The sequence below is a fragment of the Castor canadensis genome, chromosome 10, assembly GCF_047511655.1.
Source record: "Castor canadensis chromosome 10, mCasCan1.hap1v2, whole genome shotgun sequence".
NCBI classification, from domain to species: Eukaryota; Metazoa; Chordata; class Mammalia; order Rodentia; family Castoridae; genus Castor; species Castor canadensis.
The window spans coordinates 33,438,212-33,458,993 of NC_133395.1; the positions used below are offsets into that span (position 1 = coordinate 33,438,212).

The 20,782-nt window shown below is 37.0% G+C and overlaps 1 protein-coding gene across 12 annotated transcripts in view; it reads right to left on the reverse strand.

The window, feature by feature from the left end:
* The window catches only part of Lmo7 (LIM domain 7), a 185,880-nt gene that overhangs the window by 52,233 nt on the left and 112,865 nt on the right, over nt 1-20,782 (reverse strand). For all 12 annotated transcript variants that reach the window (XM_074043205.1, XM_074043208.1, XM_074043207.1 and 9 more), the window contains 3 exons: nt 6,689-6,719; nt 5,801-5,914; nt 1,529-1,727 (listed from right to left, as the gene is read on the reverse strand). In XM_074043205.1, coding sequence (XP_073899306.1) covers nt 1,529-1,727; nt 5,801-5,914; nt 6,689-6,719 — 344 coding nt within the window. The remainder of the gene's footprint in view (nt 1-1,528; nt 1,728-5,800; nt 5,915-6,688; nt 6,720-20,782) is intronic.

The following is a 20,782-nucleotide window of genomic DNA, read 5'->3' on the forward strand; positions in this document are numbered from 1 at the left end:
GAAATGCTTCATCGTTCTGGTAAAACTTTCCCCACACACTTTGCTAGAATTGCTAAGACCTCCACACTCCAAGCAAGGTCCATTTGCAATTCCTTTCCAGAGACCTGGAGGCAATGAGACCACACCCCTCTGCCTTAGACAGCCAGGGTGTCTGTGGACCGGATCCCATACTTCTTTCTGTCTTGCCACATTTGAATGAACTAAAACCTGCATATGCCCACAAGTCTTTCCTTCGTTTATTCGTTAGCCAGATCTACATTTAAATATTGCATGCTGTAGGCGCTTCAGTCAGGACAGAGTAATATGATGGGTTCAGAGTTTCACTCTCTGTGTTTACAACTTTAATCTCTCAGGTGAGTTATAAACTCAGATTTATTTCCTTAAAAGGTATGACAATTGTCATCCAAGTTATGAAAATGTCACACCTAGAGAGCAAACAGCCCAAGTGAACAAATGTAGTAATAATTATAAAGATTAATGCTTAGGGAGTTGGTCATGCTTTTTAAAAACTACTAGTAGTACAAAAGTAAAGAATATAGTTTTTGCTACTATGCTTAATTAAATTTTGAAAAACAAGTTGATAATACATTGTTTTCTGATGTTTGAAGTTTTCTTCATAATAAGATCTTAGGAACAACATTTAGAAATATAATGTTCATAATAAAGAAGGAAAGTGGAGTTCTTAGCCATCAAGGACAAACTCAACAGCAGGCCCCTCCATTTTTTCATGATGGTGGAAACACAGAAATATTTTATGAAAAAAATTTTTTTCTCCAGTGCTGGAGGTGAAAACCAGGACCTCACATATGCTGTCCCTGAGCTACATCCCCAGGGTTTCGAGAAATTTCACTTGTGGTTTAAATTTCATCAATTCACAGTGACCGGAGACTTAGTCAGAAACGGCTGGCACTACCCAGCAGCCTCAAGAACAAGACTCACATTTAAATAACAGCTTTGGACAGAGGCGGCAACTTTGAAAGAAGGTTCTTTCCCTCGCTTGCTCTGTCCTCGGTGAGCCACAAGGCTGACCGGACACAAGATGCTTCCCAGTTTATCAAAGTTTTGAGATAATTCTTAAAATGCCTCTCCAGTTGTTTCTTGCGTATTTTTTAAATCTTGTAAGGAAAAATAAGAGGAGAAAATTACTCTAAAACTAGAAAAGACTTCTTACAGAATCTTACTTAGATTCTTTTTTTGTATGTATATACATGAGCTAACAGGCCTCATAGGTCCTGATCACTGAGGCTAAATCTGTAAATAAAGATTCTCACTGAGAAAACAGGTCACAGTGAACTATCTCCTCATGAGTCCGATCCAACAATGGATGGGAAAAAAATATGGAGACTCTCATTATGAGAGAGAGAAAAAAAATCAAGATACCCCAGTTCCCAGTTAAGTCCTTCCTAAAACCCACTGCTTGGTGAAGTTTTTGCATAAACAGTTTTCATTCCATTTTTCTACTTTCACTGATTCCAAATTTTCTCTTACTATGAAAAAAAAAAAAATGACAGCCCAAAGTGCAACTCACCTTCACGTCCCCCTCTCAGTGTGATATCTGAGGAACAGCTGGTCAATGATCGAGATCCCAAAGAGTCCAAGCTTTCAAAGGAATTGTCCCTCTTATGTCTGCCTGGAGGAACAAGAAACTCTCCTCGGTCAGGACACCAGATATCACCGTAGCCACTGTCCCGTCCACTTCTTTTCAGACAGCTGGAGTCTTCAAGTGCCTAAAAAAAGGCATTTGATAAAGAATAGTAAATTAAGCCAGGCAACAGTGGCTCACATCTGTTATCCTACCTACTTGGGAGACAGATCAGGAGGATCTCCATTCAAAGCCAGCCCTTGTGAAAACAGGTCTTGAGAGCCCATCTCAATCAACAGGCATGCATGGTAATGCACATCTGTCAGCCCAGCTACACAGGAGGCTCAGATTGGGAGGATTAGAGTTCCAGGCCAACCTGGGCAAAAAGCGAGACCTTATCTCCAAAATAACCAAAGAAAAAGGATTAGAAGCATGGCTCAAGTGGTAGAGTGCCTGCCTTGAAAACATGAACTCTGGAGTTCAAACCCTAGTACGGCCAAAAATTAAATGAAAAGAATAGAAAGTTAGTATAAAATTTATTTGATAGGTGAGGCAATGAGATTTCCCTGTTGAACACAAGAAAAAGAGCTGATAAAAAAATCAGAAAATAATCTGTGTTCAATGTAACAATAAGAAGATAGTTGATATTACTGAATAAAGTAGTATGGTCTTTACAATAAGGAAGAGAGAATAGTCTTACAAAGCCAAAATTAATTAGAATAACATTGAAATGATAAATCTATGATTACTGACAGTTCTCTGGCAATAAATGCAAGAGATGTCAAAGAGAAAAACCAGCGTTGATGTGGATACCCCAAGGGCGCTAAGTCAGTAAGATTATTCCTTCTATCCCTAGAAAATATTCACGTGCTTTATATTAAAACCTTAATAGTTTCCCACTCTCAAACAATCAAGTTAATAGAAAAAGAGCAAGATAAGTGGGTATCTACGGTATAGAACTAATTTGTTTTCACTAACTATGACACCTAGATCTTATTGAGTCAAGGGAAGCATACTCGTTTGCTGAAATGTGAGACTTAGCTTCCTTGGATCTAAAGAAAGTATTGGTTTTACTCATATAAGAGATACAAAAGTGCATGACAAATGCTGCTACCAACAGGCTTGTAAATTATACAGGGCTTACTCAAAATAAGCATTTTAACTGACACTCCTTTGAAATAGAATGGCAAAAAAACCTTAACCTTTTAAATTTTGGATTTAACTTAGCTAGAAATCAGCAATATTACTTTCAGGTGAGATTTCTAATACAGAAAGACCATCTAAAGAACTTAGAAATTACTAACAAAATGTGAACTCTGATTAAATCATGATTCAGTTATTTAAAAAAAAGCTATGAGGAGTACTTGAGAGACTTAGGAAACGCACTAGATATTAAATAATGGGGAGTATTTAGAAGATTTCTTAAATATAACATGCACTGTGGCTATGTAGAGAAATATCCTAAAGAGATGCATGCTAAGTACTTAGGAGTGAGATATGATATCTGAATATCTGCAATTTATCTTTAAATGGTTACATAAAAATACAGAATTGGATAAATACATAGATAAAGCCAAAATGGGCCAGTTTAAATTGAGTCAGATAATTATGTGGGTATTTGCTGTATTATTTTCTCAGCTTTTCATTATGAATACCTTTGACATATGAAAAGGCTGAACAGTGTTCACAATGAATAATTAGTCTGATTATACTTTTAACTAATACCAGTTCAATTCATGGTTCAATTGTTTGACAAGTATTTGAAGCTCCAATAGGTCTCACAGATTTAAGATTTCACATGCTGTAGGTGCCAGGCATCCTTGCATTAGCATTGACATCCTGTCATGAAAACGCCAGCACCTATCTTACACTTGCTATTTCTGAGCAGATGGGTTGGCTAGGCCCAGTGCTGGTGCGAACAAAATATGTCTCAAAATAGAAGATGGAACATTTTAAAGAAAATCTTCAGCTCCATCAGATCTCTTGAACACATAAGTGGCTGAGTTAATCACACAGAACAATGATTTCTGACATCATAAATGTTAAAGTGACGATGGATCACTGAGCTAAAAAATAACCCAAGTCTGGCCCTGGAGCACGGTTTGGAGCACCTCACTCTGACAAGTGTACAGCGAGTTGCCTCCAACTTGTAAACTGACTATTGCACAACACATCACACCAAGGATTTTTTAATTGAAATTCTGGATTGGCCTTAAGCATATCTAGTTTACTGGGAAGGGGTTTTGACGCAAAACAAATGGTACATTCCACTTCATAACAATAGAATTACAGACCACAATTATAGCTTTATTTACCAAAAATTCTTTTTACTCCCTGACGTCAACACTGATGATAGGAAATGACCTTTAGAGGGTCATTCCTAGTAGAAACTCTGTAGTAAGATTATTCAGCCTGAGTCACACTATTATAAAAAGTTCCAAAGATTGTAAAGAGCTCTACTACGTGAACCAAAGTCCCACTTAGGTTTTACTTGAATATTTTCTTAGCTGAAACCACTGTAAAACTAGGTTTTCCTTGGGCCCAAAGCTCCCTGCAATTCCTCCACTGGAGCCTCACCCTCTTTCATAACAGTGACTGATCCACTGGTCTGTCTTGGACAGCCATGTCGTGTGAGGATGGGTAATTTGTCATGACTACAGCATATGTGCATGTGTTCAACTACTTCCTGAATAGGTGATTCAAGGAATTTGAATAAAGTGCTTTCAATTATTTGCAGTTCAAAAAAATAAAGAAAATACCCAAACACTTTAGGCTCCATCTCTACAATGTATGTGGCTGGGGAAAATATTTAAAGATTTTTAAAGATAAGTATAGATGTAGAGCAAGGTATTATTTTCATCCTGGCTTAAAACTTCTGTGTTCTAATTATACCTAACATTTATGGCAGTCTTACAGTGTGCCAGAAACTAATACTAAATTTTTTATCAGTAGTGCAAAATTTAATTATCAGATAATCCCATAAAGCAACCACCAAGCAAGACATGATGGCACATTTCTGTAATCCCAACACTTGGGAGGCTAAGGCAGGAGAACTGTAAGTTTAAGACCAGCCTGGGCACATTTCTGTAATCCCAACACTTGGGAGGCTAAGGCAGGAGAACTGTAAGTTTAAGACCAGCCTGGGCTATATAAGAAACTTTGTCTCAAAAATAAAGAAAAAACAAAAGCAGCCACCATTAACTAGTCAGTATTTTATCATTTTGAGTACATATTTTATTCTGAGGCTTGTAAATTCTCCTGGAAAAGTATCACCACAGAGAAATTTGTTTTCCCATTAGTGCCTTACATATAAAGGTTGGGAAGAAATGTGGTTAGTTTCAGCAGCTGGCTCTAATGGAGTAGAGAATTCAAAAGCATTAAGCAGGCCGTCATATTGAGTCCACGATATGAAGGAATAGAAATTTGTGTAAAACCAAGGATTCTAACATAAAGAGCACTAACCACTCTTTAGGAAACAAATGCAGAATGGTGACATTAGAATATAGACTTTAAAGATAATTACCCCTGACAAGAACACATACTATAAAAGAAATTGAGTAATTTCCATAAATTTTAATAGCCCTGGAAATACTTTTTACTGCAGGTTGAGTTCATAATGAGTATAGAAGCAGTTACATTGTATATAAGAAAAGAAACAAATGTGTGTATCAAATTACTTAAAATTAAAAGATCGATCTTGCCAGGCATGGATATGCTTGTAATCCCAGTTACTCAGAGGTAAAGATGGTGAGAATCAAGGCTCAAGGCCAGCACAGGCAAAAAAGTCTTTGAGTTCCCATCTCAAACAAGCTGGCACAGTGGTGCAAACCTGTAAGTCAAACTAGGTAGGAAGTGGAGTTAGGAAGATTGCAGTCTGAGGCGAGCCCAGGCAAAAAGAGCAAGACCCTAGCTGAAAAATAAAGCAAGAAAGGACAGGGGATGTGGCTCTTGTGATAAAGTCTTGACTAGCAACATGAAGCCCAGAGTTCAAACCCTAATACCGAAAGAAAAAAAGATGTTGATCCTTTGAAAGAGTTCTGGAATAGACTAACTCATTCCTTGACAAAAGCCAGCAAATGATCCTACTACTCAGTCCAGTCTAGAGGGGAGCAAAGACTGTCAGAGCTGCCATGCTGTTACAGATGAGGAGGAGAAGGGGAAGTGAGAGGGTAACCATATTAGTTACAGTAGTCATCTCTTACAGTGCAGTTTCCTTACCTTAGTCAGAGCTTGTCCTAAAAGATTCTCAAATGCTTTCAAATTAAGATAGGGACCATTATAATAGGGGTTGCTTTGTGCTTTTCTTCCCAGCCAGTACAAGGTTATCAAAACCTTAAAAAAAAAACAAGATCAGTCCATTCAGTAACCTCAAATTTGGTTCAGGAGGCTCAAATTACAAAGGGTAACAGTACTTTGTGGTTGAAAGGCAGGCACTCTTAAATTTATGGAAAGAAGGGCCACAAAAAAGCTTAATTATTCTTGCTAGATTTTGTTATTTCTGCTGACTTTCTCAGTTCAAAAAGCCCAGATCCCAAAAGGTATTCATGCACTCTACCAGTAAAGAAGAAAAAACTTTCTAAGAGAAAAACACAAGTGAAACTTTTTAATTCACCAATATTTTTCCAGTAAAACTACAGACCAAACACCCCAAGTCAGTAATCCTCAGCTTCCTTAATAAGAACACTAAGTAAATATGTCACTTTAAGATATTCTTCTACTATGTGGGATATTAAGGACGTTCTGTGAGTTTACACTGAACAATTACCTAGAGTTCTTCAACATTCAGTGTTTTCCCTTCAAGTCTGATTTGATGATTTCTTACTTGTTCCCCTAAAAATCCTAAAATGAGTTTTCCCTTACCAGATAAGTAACACAACTGCCAGCTTTCTAACCTAATCACAACACATGCATAAGATCTGAGAACATACTTTCTAGCCAAATATGATAATACATGTATTTAAGTGCATTTAGAATTTGTGATAGGTTGGTTTCTATGTAAAATTTAATTAGAAAAAATATTCAGAGTAGTTTTCAATCCACTACTTTCTAACAGAAGATGAAAGTAAAAACTATGTACAATGCTTCATTAAAGTAAACACAGCTTACATTTTTCACTCTCCTATCAGTCTCTTCTTGCCTGTGAAGAAAAAGAAAATATCTATTAAGTAATATTCGTGGACCTCACATTAATTATAAGTAAAAATTGTTTTATTCTAAATTTCAATGAATATTAATTATCACCTGCAAGTTAAATCTAGAGCACATACCAGAACAATTTTTTCATAGTCACTGATATGATTAAATATCAGCTTTCTATTTTAAAAAGTTTCTTTTATGTTTTATCCATTATAGTCTGATATTTCAAATGTGCTATTCATAGATTTTGTGTTTTCATTTTAAGCAATGTTGAAACCCAATCAACTCCCAAAAGCATCTCACCAATAAAATTTACAAGTTCTCATACTACTGCTTGAAATTTATGCAGACTCTAACTTTGAACCCACTTGTAGTATCTTTTTAAGATAAATACGTTTATATTGTATGACCTTATCCCATTTCTAGGTATATGGCTCAAAACACAACTTATTTTTTCGCCAAAAGTCACATACAAGAATGTTTATAGCACCATTATATCTAACAGCAAAAACTGGAATATATATATGTAACAGTAGTAAGAACTATGAAATATTCACACAACTAAATATTACATGGCAATGAAAACAAACAACCTACAACTATATTCAACCATATGGTTCAATCTCACAAACAAGAGGTAGAAAAAGAAGCCACACACAAAAAAGAACAGATAATATGAATGGAATAATACGAATACAAGAACAGGTAAAACAAAGATACACTAAGTCATGATAGTGATTACTCTTAGGGAGAGAATGGTGGATGTCATAGGCAGAGGGCAGGATCTCTTATATGCTAATAATTTGTATTTTGATCTGGAAGCTGGCTACCCAAGTGTATTCAGTAAATAAATCTTTGAATTGTACACTTTTATGTTTCAAATGAATCTTAAGTTACACATTTGCATTATATACTTTTCTTTAGGTATTTTACGCTTCAAAAAAGTAAGAACAAATTTCACAGCCCAAGTGCTCAAACCATAATTTATCTCTTGAGTAAAAACAAAATCATCTAGTAAAAATTAATAATAGTATTTTATTTTGGAAGTATTAAGTCACCAGAGACTGACAATGGAAAATAAGAGTTGTAATTAGATTAATAACCAACATATACACCTCAAAGCACAAAAATAACCATCCATACTCAGTATAAAGGATATACTGGTCCCAAAGTTATCCCACTTTTATCAAAAGCCACTCAAAGCAGGAGCAACAAAGGACTTCTTTAAGCCCCTGACCTCCTTTCCATGGCCCTCAACAAAGGGTTCCAAACCAACACACTCATCTTCCTTTGAGTTTTTATCACAATGAAACAATCACTGGAAATACAAGGGAAGGCCCATTCTGTGATAGACACTCAAGTGGTGACCTTTGCATTACTGACCTTTATTCACTTTACATTCCCTTCTAAATATGAGTATTTACAATGCACTCTTGAACACAATGATACATAGGCCAGCCAAATTAGTGTCCTATCACTGAAGTGTAATGCCAGGAATTCAAGTGGTCAATGATTTGCTGGAGTAGAGTTCACTCTCTGACACACAAACATCTCACTGCCTGAAGGGAGGAACCAGGCAGCTGCTTGCCTGGGAGAACCACAGGCCGCAACCCTTTAAACAGAACAAGTGTGAGGGTAACAAGACCTGTGTAAGCCAGCCAAGTTATGCCACAACCCATCGAAACCAAAAATAAGACAGCCTTATCTCCAAAGTTGAGTAACTCACCCAAAGTGTAGCGTCCATGAGAGCAAGGGGCCTGGAGTCAGATCTGAATCCCACTGGCTGAATTTATCTGGGACATTTACTTGAGTCTCAGCTTCAGTTTCCTTCTGATAAAGTGGGAATAATGTCCCAGATTAGGAAGAAATGCCCTTAGTAGAATCCCTAGCCTCACGGTGGCACACTTATCAAGAATCAGTCATCAGTGCAGACATATGCCAGGTGAGGGCCCAGTGCCCATCCCTTTTACTCCCACTCTGCCACACAGGCCTCCTAGTGAAGCCCTGCTGGGTCCAGATGCTCAGATTACAACCAGCCTGCCTAAGGCTCCCCGTCTTCATCCTGCCTTCTCCCCCCACCCCACTCCTTGGTATTTATAACCATTTACATGTATGTATCTTTCTCCTGCACAATGAATCTAAAAAGGTTTGGTTTTGTCTGCTATAACCCAAGTGCCTTAAGATACTGTCTGCCCACTTGGGAAGCACATAAAAATGTTTTAAAATGCCTAGCATAGTTCATGGTAAACAGATGCTCTCAAACATTAGCAAATATATGTACTTGACATAGAAATGTAGGTTAGCAAGAAAAGTCTAAAATCCCCAGGAGATTGTTAATAGTCATATAATGTCAAAGAACAATTAAACTGCATTAGCTTACTTAACACATGTCCAAATTTGACATAAACTGTAGTGATACTCATAATTTGGCAATTTGGCTTGTTTTAAAATTGCAGTAAAATAGAATTCTTCACAATCATATATTTAAGTTAAAAAGACAGCTACAAAAGCAAAGGCCAGGAGTTTCTCTACTCCCATTTTGTGTGTGGGGAAGGGGCAGGAAATGCTTCTCTTTTTTCCCCCCATTTATCCTGTTATGCTAAATTTCTTTGCTATTATTTTTACTATAGAAAATTGCAGAGTTTTAATAATTCTTTTGCTACCTTCTGATGCAGGGTGAGAAGACATGTGTCATCAGTCATCTCATCTAGCTGTTACCACCATATCCTAGTAGCTACTGGGTACACTTGGAACCAGGAAGCTCTAGGTCTGATCCTTTCTCTACTCAAAGATTTTTAAATACTCTCCTGTGAATCCATCAAGAAATCATTTCTAAGCAAAAGGCCAGGGAAGTCAAGTCCACACAGACACTGACTCTCCTTGAGATGCTGTGCTGGCACCACCATGAGAGGCAGCTCAACTAAGGACTGTGGGCTCTGCCCTCCTGTGGCTTCTGGCTCCACTTTGCCAGCTGTGGGAACTTGTTCATATTACCCTGTCTCCACAGGCTCACCTGTGAAATATGATCAGTACAGTCTCACCAGGCTGCAATGAGAGATTTTAAAAGTGCTTAACCCAAGCAGAACAAATAAATGAGACATTTCAAGACTATCCACAATTATCCACCTCAGGGAAAGACGGTAGCCAGAGAACAGTCAACTTCTACCCTACAAATAAAGGTTTTCCCCAGAAGAGAAACATAAGTTACAACACTCCCCTGTTATGTTCTCATTGCCTTCCTACCATGGAGTTCCAGCTTTAAACAAGGATCAGAAATTATTTCTAGAATAATGTCAAACAAAGGGCAAGATAATAGTATTAAATGTTCATGTCCAGACCTCATGTTGGCACCAAACCAGCCCTCTCCTTCCATCCTTGAAGTATCAGAGTCTGCCTTGGCCAAATACTCTTAAGTTTTCCAAAAGATCAATGTATGAGAAAAAATATGTCAACACAACCAAAAACCTCATATCTGCCAGCACAGTTAGAGAACAAAGTGCTAATGAATGAGATTATAATTTACCAGTGTATGCCAGCCAGCTGTGTCACACAAAAATATTTCCAAAATCTTCTTTCAAAGAGCTAACTCTGGGCCCACACACAGAATCCACACAGCCTTTCCTGCTCTCCTCCAAGGACTGCAGAGAGCTAGAGCAATTCCAACATGTGGCTATATCCCAGCAAAGACAGACAAGGATTTAAGTGTTCATATACGTTACCTAAAGCCATTCAGAGCCAGGTCAGCAGATCAAGGACCAAGAGAGACAGAAGAACTTTCTTCTCCCAAAGAATAAGGTTTCATAGGGTTTGACACAGAGTCCCACTTTTTCTGTCGCTCTAACATGTACCAAATTTCTCATCTGCAACACGGGAAGGCTCAACTTTCTCATGCTCTGCCCCCACCATCATAATTCCATGAGTTGAATTCTTCAGGCTCCAAACCCACTTCTCTCACTGTTCAGCCTGAACCTGTCCAAGACAATCTCAGTTAAGATCAAACACAGTTCTAACTGAACCATTACATAAAGAAGTATGTGATAAAAAGCACTGGAATTTCAGATAAAGTAGGAATGCCTCAGGTACCATGGGGCAGATCATAACAGAAAAGGTTAAGAAGCCTGGCCCCACCTGCCACCTCTCCAGGTCTCACCAGCTAAGAAAAAAATCTGGAATTCTATGAGGGATTGGAGCACAGTAAAGTATCAAGCTCAGTCTCTTCCCTGTTACCAGAGTAAGTTTTTACCTGCCTCCCTATACTACCCAGAACTGCAGCTTGTTAACTGATTGTATCTCTAAGCTACTTCCCAGGGCAAGGAGAGAACTCTTCCTAGAGACTCATTCCAACCCAGCTCTGCCCTGGGTGGCACCGGCTGACCTGGGAGTTGTCTGTTGGGAATTGGGTCGATATTAGAGAAGCCGGGATCACCAGGTACTTGGTCCCTTTCCAAGCCACGAAGTAATCTCTGCTCTCCAGTGGTTCACGCTACTGGCCACCTGTTTACAACTTTAAAAAAAAAAATCCTGAATCATGATTTTCCTAAGTATTCACAAGAAGAAAAATGTGTACCAGCATCTGGTTTAAATCTGTCAGATGTACAGGGTAAGGGCGAAGGTGTTATGTGGCAGTAAGGCGGCAGAGACAATTAGAAGCAGATATCCTTCAATGACAGGAGACTGGTGTCAGTATGTTTTGTGTTGCTAGAACAGAATACCACAGACTGGGTAATTTACAAAGAAAAAAATTGTTTCTTATAATTCTGGAAGTCCAAAGTCAAGGGACCTGTATCTAATGAGGCAGAAGGTGGAGAGGGGTAGGAGAAGAAAAAGAAGGGAACCAAATTCATTCTTTTCTTAGGAACCCACTCCTGCAATAACTAGCCCACTCCTGTGACAAGACCATTAATTCATTAATGAGGCCAGAGCCCTACTCCCCTCTTAGAGGTCCCACTTCCCAGCACTGTTGCATGGGGGATTAAGTTTTCAACACATGAACTCTTAGGGACACATTCAAAACATAGCAAGCAACATCACTTTTATATATGCAACAAGACAGCCTTTCTCCAAATGGGAGGAACATCTGAGTTCCGAGCAACCCTAGGACACCAGAAGAATTTTTAAGAAACAGTAAGAAAATTGCCAACACTCCTGTCTCAAAAGAAAGAGGCCATTTCTATTTGAAATGCCAGAATCAAATTAGAAATTTAGGAAGCAGGTAGTGGCTTCATTTTCTATTAATGGAAGTTCATCCATTGCATTATTTAAAACAGAATACTACCACCTTTCAACTGTGTCAAATAGATGTGACAATAAAAGTTAGAGATGAATTCTTAGAACACTTTACTCCTTTCCATGTCTCAAAAAACCAAGCTGCATTAAAAGAAAAAATTGAAATTCTTCTTCCTTCCCTCCTACCTTCATCCTAAAAATGAAACTGCACTCCATTTGACAACCTTCCAGTGATGTTGGAGACGTGACTCACATATTTGAATCTGCCATTTCTACAAAATGCAGCTCTAATGAGCATGGAAACCATACAAATGACACTGGAGAAAATGCCGCCATACCGGGAGATAATTAGCATAAACACATAAACCTAATTTCAATACTTACCTATATGAGAAAAACTTAGAAATTCAACAGTTTTTGCCCTAGCAATATGCTTATTACAATCATGACATGAATAAGTTCCCTCTTGTTAAAAATAACTTGTTATTAAATTTCACACCCTTCCCACACAATATAAAAATAGCAAAGTTTCACTTCAAGAGAAAGAGGAAAAAAATTCAAAGATACACTGATAGAAATGATGAGTGCCGTCCAGGAGCCGAGTGGTGGGTTTTACACCAAACTTTCTCAACCAGACACTCTTGTAATTCTTCTTTTCCACTTTATGTAACAAGATTGCTTTTACATACAGCTGAACTCACTGTTGAGACTCATATGTATAACTCATTAAAGGTAAACCAGAAATAGACTATACTGAGACAACTACTTAACAGAATTGAGAGCCATTTTGTATGATCCATTTATTAAATAGAGTGAGGACACTCAATTGTATGGACTGTGTTGAAGCAAAGACTAGACAAACTTACCATCGTCTCGTGTCCTATAAGTAACAGTGCTAGATTGTCAAGACACTTAGGCAAAGATCAAATAGGTCATTGGTAATGAGACATTTAAGTAAGATGTTCAAAGTAGAAATCTAGACTAGGGATACATTGTGGGGAGTTGCTAGCACACAGAGGAAAATGCTGCCATAAGACTGAATGTGATCACCTGGAAAACAAGTACAAAACACACAGAGAAGAGGCCAAGGATTGAGCCCTGGGAAACCCAACACACCCAGGTTAAGAAGCAGTGAAGAAACCAGAAAAGCAAATTAAGAAAGACCACCCAGGGTGATGGGAGTGGCCTACCTCACTGAAAGCAAGAGGGAGCAAGGGGCAAACCAAGTCAATTAACTCCTGTGAAGGTGTTAGAAGAGGGCTCAAGAGTGACTGGTGGATGACTATCTAAACCCTCATGATAGCTACATGCACCCACACACAATGACTAAATTGCAACAGCTTCTCCTCAAAGGTGAAAACAAGAGTAACAAATAAAAAACTTACCAAAATCATTGATGTAGAAGATAAAATTCAAGAGATTACTGAACAAGACGTCCCTCGGGTGTCTTTCCAGACTTTAACCCATGCTCAAAGACAATACAAAACTCAACTACAAAAATATTCTACTGCTTAGGATCATGATTTTGGAACAAAAGTCATGTGCCAGGTGATCTACTTTTCACATGTGTCCCAAATTCTTCCACAGAACAGAAGAAACTAGCAAAAATTTAATAGGACTTCCGGATAAAAATGTTGTGAAAAATATGACACCCTATTTTGTCATCTTGGATATATATAAAATATCAAATTAAAGTTTTGAGAAGTCCTATATCAAGAGATCCATTTTATTCATAGTATGAAATTTTCACTTCTTAAATTTTTGGGCAGAACAATTATCAAAATCTTAAGCATATTATTATCAGTGCTTTCCAATTGTGTTCTAACTTCTACTTTATACTTACATACATAATTTGTATAATCGTTAATGACTGCCTTTATATCAATTATGCTGACTCGTCTACACTATTATCTCCTTAATACACATGGCAATCTAATAATTTAGAAATTAGGAAACAAACCTAAGAAGCTTAAGAAACTTTCCCAAGGTCACAAGACCATGAAGACCTGATGTGATTCACGGACTTCTTCAAGATTCTGTATTGGTATAATCACAAAAACTTTCTACTAATATAATAATACTTTCTACTGAAAAATAACTCTGTATAATATCCTAAAATGTAGCTGTCAATATTTTCTCAAAGTGTTAATTCAAAGCCTATCTATGCCAATAATTACGTCCCTCCCAGGTCTATCTTCCAAAAACAAAGGTAGAAATTCCCTATATGGTGATAGGGGACAGCAAAATGTTGACGTGAGTTGCACATACAACTCATTTCAGGATTCCACAGATGGAAAACTGCCAAAGCACTTTTTAAAAGACTTCTAAGTAAATGAAATACCATTATCACATTAGTTCTCAGACAGAGGAACTGCAAAGTATTGATTTTCCATACTTTACTACTGATAGATCCTGCTAAGAGTGCTTCTGTAAAAAGAGAACCTATAACTATAAATAAGGTTATAAATATATAATAAAAACTTGTAAATATAAGATTATAGGGGTCAGGGATATAGCTCAGTGGTAAAGTGTTTGCCTAGCATGCCAGGGCACTGAGTTTGCCCCAGCACTGCAAAGAAAAAAAATAAGAAGAAGAAGATTATAAAGCAGGCAGTGCCAGATTAAATGTAAACTTTTAAGTGTCTGGAAGGTAACTTTTTTTATCATAAGAAATGAAGTTAATGTCAACCTTTAATTTTGTGGGGAAAAAAGCAAGCCAATAAAGTCCCTAGCATGTAAATACATATCTCCTTGCTGGTGAATATGAAAGTTCTCTGTAAAGCAGATAATGTAAGTTGATTTTTGTACATTTTATCAATAAACCAATCCCTTTGCTGTAATTCAGATGTATGCTATGTGTCTATAACACAAATCCTATATAATCAGATAACACATACCAAACTATTCATGTATAATGTTCAGAAATCTCTGTATTTCTTAATTACTTTCTTGTCTATAAAACTTGCTTCAAAATCTAGTATTCACCCCAAGAGAGTCCTAACCCAGGTTTTATTTCATAAGTGACTTTTGTCCTAAATTTATCTATTCCATTTAACCATTGTTTAATATCTATTGATACAATCCCTAGAGAGAGAAAAAAAACTAAACTGTTCACAATTTTACTTATGCCAAAGGTTAATAGACATAAGTTTAGAGCAGGATTTCTCAGCCTCAACAGTATTACCACTATGAACCATATAATTCTTTGTGATTCAAGAACTGTTCTGTGCATTGTGGGATATAAGACAGCATTCCTGACCTCCATCCCCTAAATACCAGTAGCCCCCACCCTTCCTGGTCTTAAAAATCAGAAGTGTGTCCACTTGACAATGTCAAGTGTCCGTAGGGCACAAAACTGCCCATTGTTGAAAACAACTGATTTAGAAACATAAGAATTTAACTAATTCCACTAAGCAAATATTAGAGGCGATCAGGAGCCTAAAATTAGCTGAAAGGGTCATTTAATAACTGATCTGCAAGGAAATATTAAAAGTATGAGTACAGCAAATAGCTAAGCAAGGACTACATATCTGAAAAGTTAATGAAAAGTATACTGCTGGATGAAAAGGCAAGGCTCACTTCAGTGCCTGAATCACAAGAGAGACCCAATAAATGCACAGTACACTATGGCTGAAAGAATGATGGTTAGTAGAGTGAGGAATTCAACATTCCTGCTACCTTGGAAAACTCTTAGATTCACTGTTCTCAGATTCAAAGTGATAAGAAATGAGGCATCTGATCTTACTTTTCAACAGTGACACTGCAATATGTTTTTAGAAAGTCTGACCAACTTAATGTTCCTCCAATTAAGCCTTATCTAAACTCTTACCTAATCTATACATTTTGGATCCTACATTTCATGCAAGCCAGAATGGCTATGCACACATTAAATAGCATCTGCACTTCAACATGGTTTATCTGAATAATCCACATTGTATCAACACAAATGAGCCTCCTAGTTTAGAAAAGAGATTCCATTCTAATTCTTTGTTTCTTGTTCACAATTTAAAGTCTTGATAATTCACTGAGTATGGTGGTGTATTAAATAATGGAATTCTCCCCTTCTCAGGAATGTCCACTTCTAAAGCCCTGAAACCTGTGAATGTTACTTCATATGGAAAAAGTGACTTTGCAGCTATGATTAAAGATGTGTTAAAGATATTGGGTAACTGTCCTGTATTATCCCAGTTGCTACAAAATGTAATCAGAAACATCGTTCAAGAGGGAGGCCTGACTACTGTAGAGAAAGGGATGCAATCATGCAAGCAGACTGGAGTGTTGTGTCCAGGAGCCAAGGAATGCGGGCTGCCTCCAGAAGTGAATGGAGAAAATGTTAATTGATTCTCCCCTGGAGCCCAAAAGAAGGAACCAGCACCCCTCTGATACTTTGATTTTAGCTCCTTCAGACTCATTTTGGGCATGCCATCCCAAACAATACAAAGTTAATTTGTGTTGTTTTATTTTTGTGGTACTTTGTTACAGTAGCAACAGGAAATTAATACAAGTAGTAGTCAGCATTATGTTACATATTTCATTTTTTCATAAATTACCTTTCTTATATAGAATCATAATTTAAACCTAAATTTATCAGACCTAAAAATCTATTCACAGCATACAGGCAGCATAAGGCTAAAACATGAGACACTCCTTATTCTCCATTTTTACTCTCCCCCACAGCCAACCAGTGCAGGCAGCAGCAGGATCTGTACTTATGCCAGTGAAACTCAATTCAGAACTAAGTAACTAAATTTGTTACTAAATTTTCACATGAAAATTCCAATTATTTTAGGAAAATAATAAAAAACTTTGAAGACAACATCTTCCCCATAGCAAATTACAAAAATATAAGTGTATAGATGCTATTAGAAAAAAGGATGAGAAATTTCTTGTGGACATATTTTCTAAACTTCCCACATCTAGCCTTTCTCACAAACACAAATTAAATTGAAGGAACTGACTGTTTAAGGAATTGACTGATAATTTGTATAAAGTGACTATCTTTCATTAGAAACCAACATGATGCATCACCTAAAATCTTCCATTTACACACACTACTCTTGATTTTGTGTGTATATAAGTATGTACATGTATATGTACAAATACACACAACCCCATTTCTTACTTAGTCTTCCACATGAAATTTCTGAAATAATATCAGAATATCACCAAATACCCTATATAAACCAAGTGCCTATATAAAAAGAATGCACATGTTTCAAATGAATATCATAACTGGCTTTCATTTACTGCAATTTCAATTATCTCATTTTATTCTTTTGTTTATTTTGTTTTTGAGACAGGAACGCTCTATACAGCCTAGGCTGGACTCACACTTATGACCTTCCTGCCTCAGCCTCCCCCCAGTGTTGAGATTATAGACATGACCACCAGTTCTCATTTTATAATGAATTCTGTTTTGAAACCTTTCTACACCAGTGAATCTAATGATTTTCCCCAGCCCTCACTCTCTCACTCACCATATCTAGTCTGAGTCCAATTCTATTCCCAGGAAATTTTTCTCAACTCTATCCTTTATAGTTATACTGTCGTTATCCTTGCCATAATTTAAAACTTAAGCTCTTAAATGCATACAACATCTAATCCCCAAGGCTGTTCATCCTTCAGATGCTCAGCCCTGACAAAGGGCCCCCAAGTTTCAGAGTTAAAAAGGCCTAAGCTAAGCCACTCTCTTTCCCTCAAACTCTCACCTCCCCATCACCAAATCCCATCAGTTCCAGCTCCTGATAACTCTAGAATGTACCTCTTCTTTCACAAATGCACTTCATTGCCCACCTCGGTCTTAGCCCGCAACACACCTCCTCCAGAGGTGCCTCAGGATCCTTCCTAAAGCTTATCCTCCCTGAGGTCAAGGGTCTAGTAACACATAGTTTAATGGGCCATCCAGGTGATTCTGATGCATGGTAGTGACAAAGTCACTGCCCTGGACATATGGCAAAATTAAAATTACACTTGAACTAAAACTACAGCATCGAGTTTAGCTACTTTTCAGAAAAAGAAAATTAAGCTAAATCATAACTCCTCTAGCCTTACCTAACTAGAATTAGAAAACAACAAAAAGCACAAAGAAACTCAAAGTTAAGTGAAAAGCCTGGAACTACTGCCAACGATTTTTTAACTGTTGGCTAAAATCCTCAATATGGTTCACAGTGCTTGGGTACACTAAGAAAGCACCACAAAAATGCACTCAATTTGCAGTTACCGCTACACACAAAGCTGCTCTCAGAATGCCTTGGACCAAGGACATGACGACAGAGAAGGTCACTGAGCTGATAATTTAACACTCCACAAGCATCAACACTCCAGAAGAGAACACCTAAGCAAAAAGGAAAAAAAGAAAGGGGAAAAACAAAAAAGCTGCCACATATCTTGAAACTACAGAACAAGATGTTTTGAGTAGCACTGAAGAAATTTCTTCTGTAAGGTTTCTGGGGGAAAAAAAAAAAATCAACGAATATAAGCTTTACAGGAAAGCTATTCAGAAGGTTATAATAATTTTGTGGTATTTTATAATTTCCTCATAATACCATGCATTCCTCTTTTGTGTCTCTGAAGACCAGTAAACAGTAAGAAAGAAGTCCAGAGATATTTTTGTATTAACTAATCTCTAATTTGTTTTTTCCAGTTATGAAAATCTAAATTAAATAGTGTTCAAATAATTCATCTAAATATGGGAAAAGATCAAGCGAGCAGGAATATAAGGATACCAATTGGAAAATCCTACACAGACATTACCAAACTTGTTTACGTAAAAATTATGTGCCAGTGAGTGAAAGCACTGGACTTAGAGGAAAACAGACCAACTTTTTGAAAATAGCTATGAACGTGAATAAAGAAAAATCTTTAGTGGCTTACTATCAGAAAATACTCTTTATATTTAAAAATGTGTAATAATGTGAACATATTTTGGCCTGATTAAAGCAGGAAAGGTACCGTAGAATTTTAAATCTAACCCTTGTTTTATTCAGATTTCTAAATCTGAAGAGAAATAAAGTAAAATATAGGTAAAGTACCATTACCATAGACATTTATTGAAATAAGAAATTAGGTTAATCCTAGATAAAATGAAATATGTGGTTGAGCTGGAGGTGAGGGACAGGGGAAATAGCTACACCTAAACTCGGGATGTTGGACTGAGGTTCAGACACCCATCTTGGCTCACTGCTAACAGAGCAAAAGCCATCAGCTACCTTCTTCTGGTCCACAATTTTTTTCTTATCTGCGAAGAATATGCATTGGATGAGATTACCTACATAGTACCTTTGCATCCTGATAGTCTGAGTTTTAACAGTTAGAGAAGAAAAGTTCTCAGAAGTACCTGTTTCTCAAATTAACAATTCCCACTATAATTTTAAGTTGATGTACAAGTCAACATAGAGTTTTACTTCTTTCCCTAGAGAGATTTTCTTCCTCAGAGACGTTTTGGTGAGTTCAAATGAAACCATGCACACTCACATCAACTGCATGACATGACTAAGTGGATATAAATAGATGGTCCGGTATATTACCTGGATAATAACTGTGGGATAATGTCTTCCAGAGTATTGAAGACTGACAACTTTTAACACCCCAGTTGTCTTCTCTTATATGTATGCCAGTGGCTGGGGAAGTAGCTCAGTGGAGCAGCGTTTCAATCCTTAGCGCATACACACAGAATTTTTTTTTAAAGTCTTAACTTAAAGTTTCTTTTGAGTTGGGCATTTGGCTCACACACATCTGTGAATCCAAACTACTAAGGAGGCAAAGATCAGGAAGATTGCAGATCAAGGCGAGGTCAGACTGAGCAAAAAGGTAGTGAAACACCACTTCAAAATATAAAAAAGTGGTACACACTGTCATCTCACATCCCACTTATCATGCTACCCGAGAGGCAGAAGTAGGAAAACTGCAGTCCAGGTCAGCCTGGGAAAAAAAAAAAGAAAAAAAGAAGAAGACCCTACCACCCTACCTAAAAAATAACTAAAGCAGCAAGGCCTGGGGACAAGTTCAAGACCCCGAGTTCAAACCCCAGTACAAAAAAAAAAAAAAAAATTACAATCAATGTCACTGTTAGAATGAAAGTAGCAAGTTATCAAAGTCATCTTAAAAGCAATTCTAAGACATAATTTTAAGAAGCAAGCTTTCAATTAATATAATCCTGAATTTTTTCTTAAAGTTTCAACAGATCATAAGAGATCAAACACCAGATCTCAGATTTACTTAAGAGTCACGAGGAGAAAAATTATCATTAATAATGTACTTACAGGGAGGGGTAATGGATAATTAGAAGTTTCTCAGGGAGAACTTCTCTAGCATGTGCAAGGCTCTGTACTCGATTCCCAGCACAGAGAAGAGAACTTTTGCTAAGATAAATCCTTTTTGAGTCTATAATTCTCACCTCCTCATGAAAGAATGATGAACAGATTTAACCTTTAGACCTAATGGCTTTACTAACTTTCTAATGAGGTGATACCCTTTTTACATTTCTTCAATAACTTACTAAAATTAAGAGGACAAATAATCCATCTTAAAGTAAAAATAATTATTCCTAAATAATGGACTAAATTAAAAATTGTAATAATGTATTCTCTAATTTTGTATTTTTGTGTGTGAGAAGGGGCAGTTGCCGAAAACCAAATCCAGAACCTGAAGCATGCTAGACAATTGCTCTAACAATGAGCTGTATCCTCAGCCCTAATTTTACATATGTTTAGATTTAGCATGCAGAAACATTTTTGCTCTCATATTTTCACTCTAGGAACACTGTTGAATATTGTGATTACATAAAATAAATCTAGCATAACTATTATAATATCAAAATACCTGAGGATTATGAAAAGA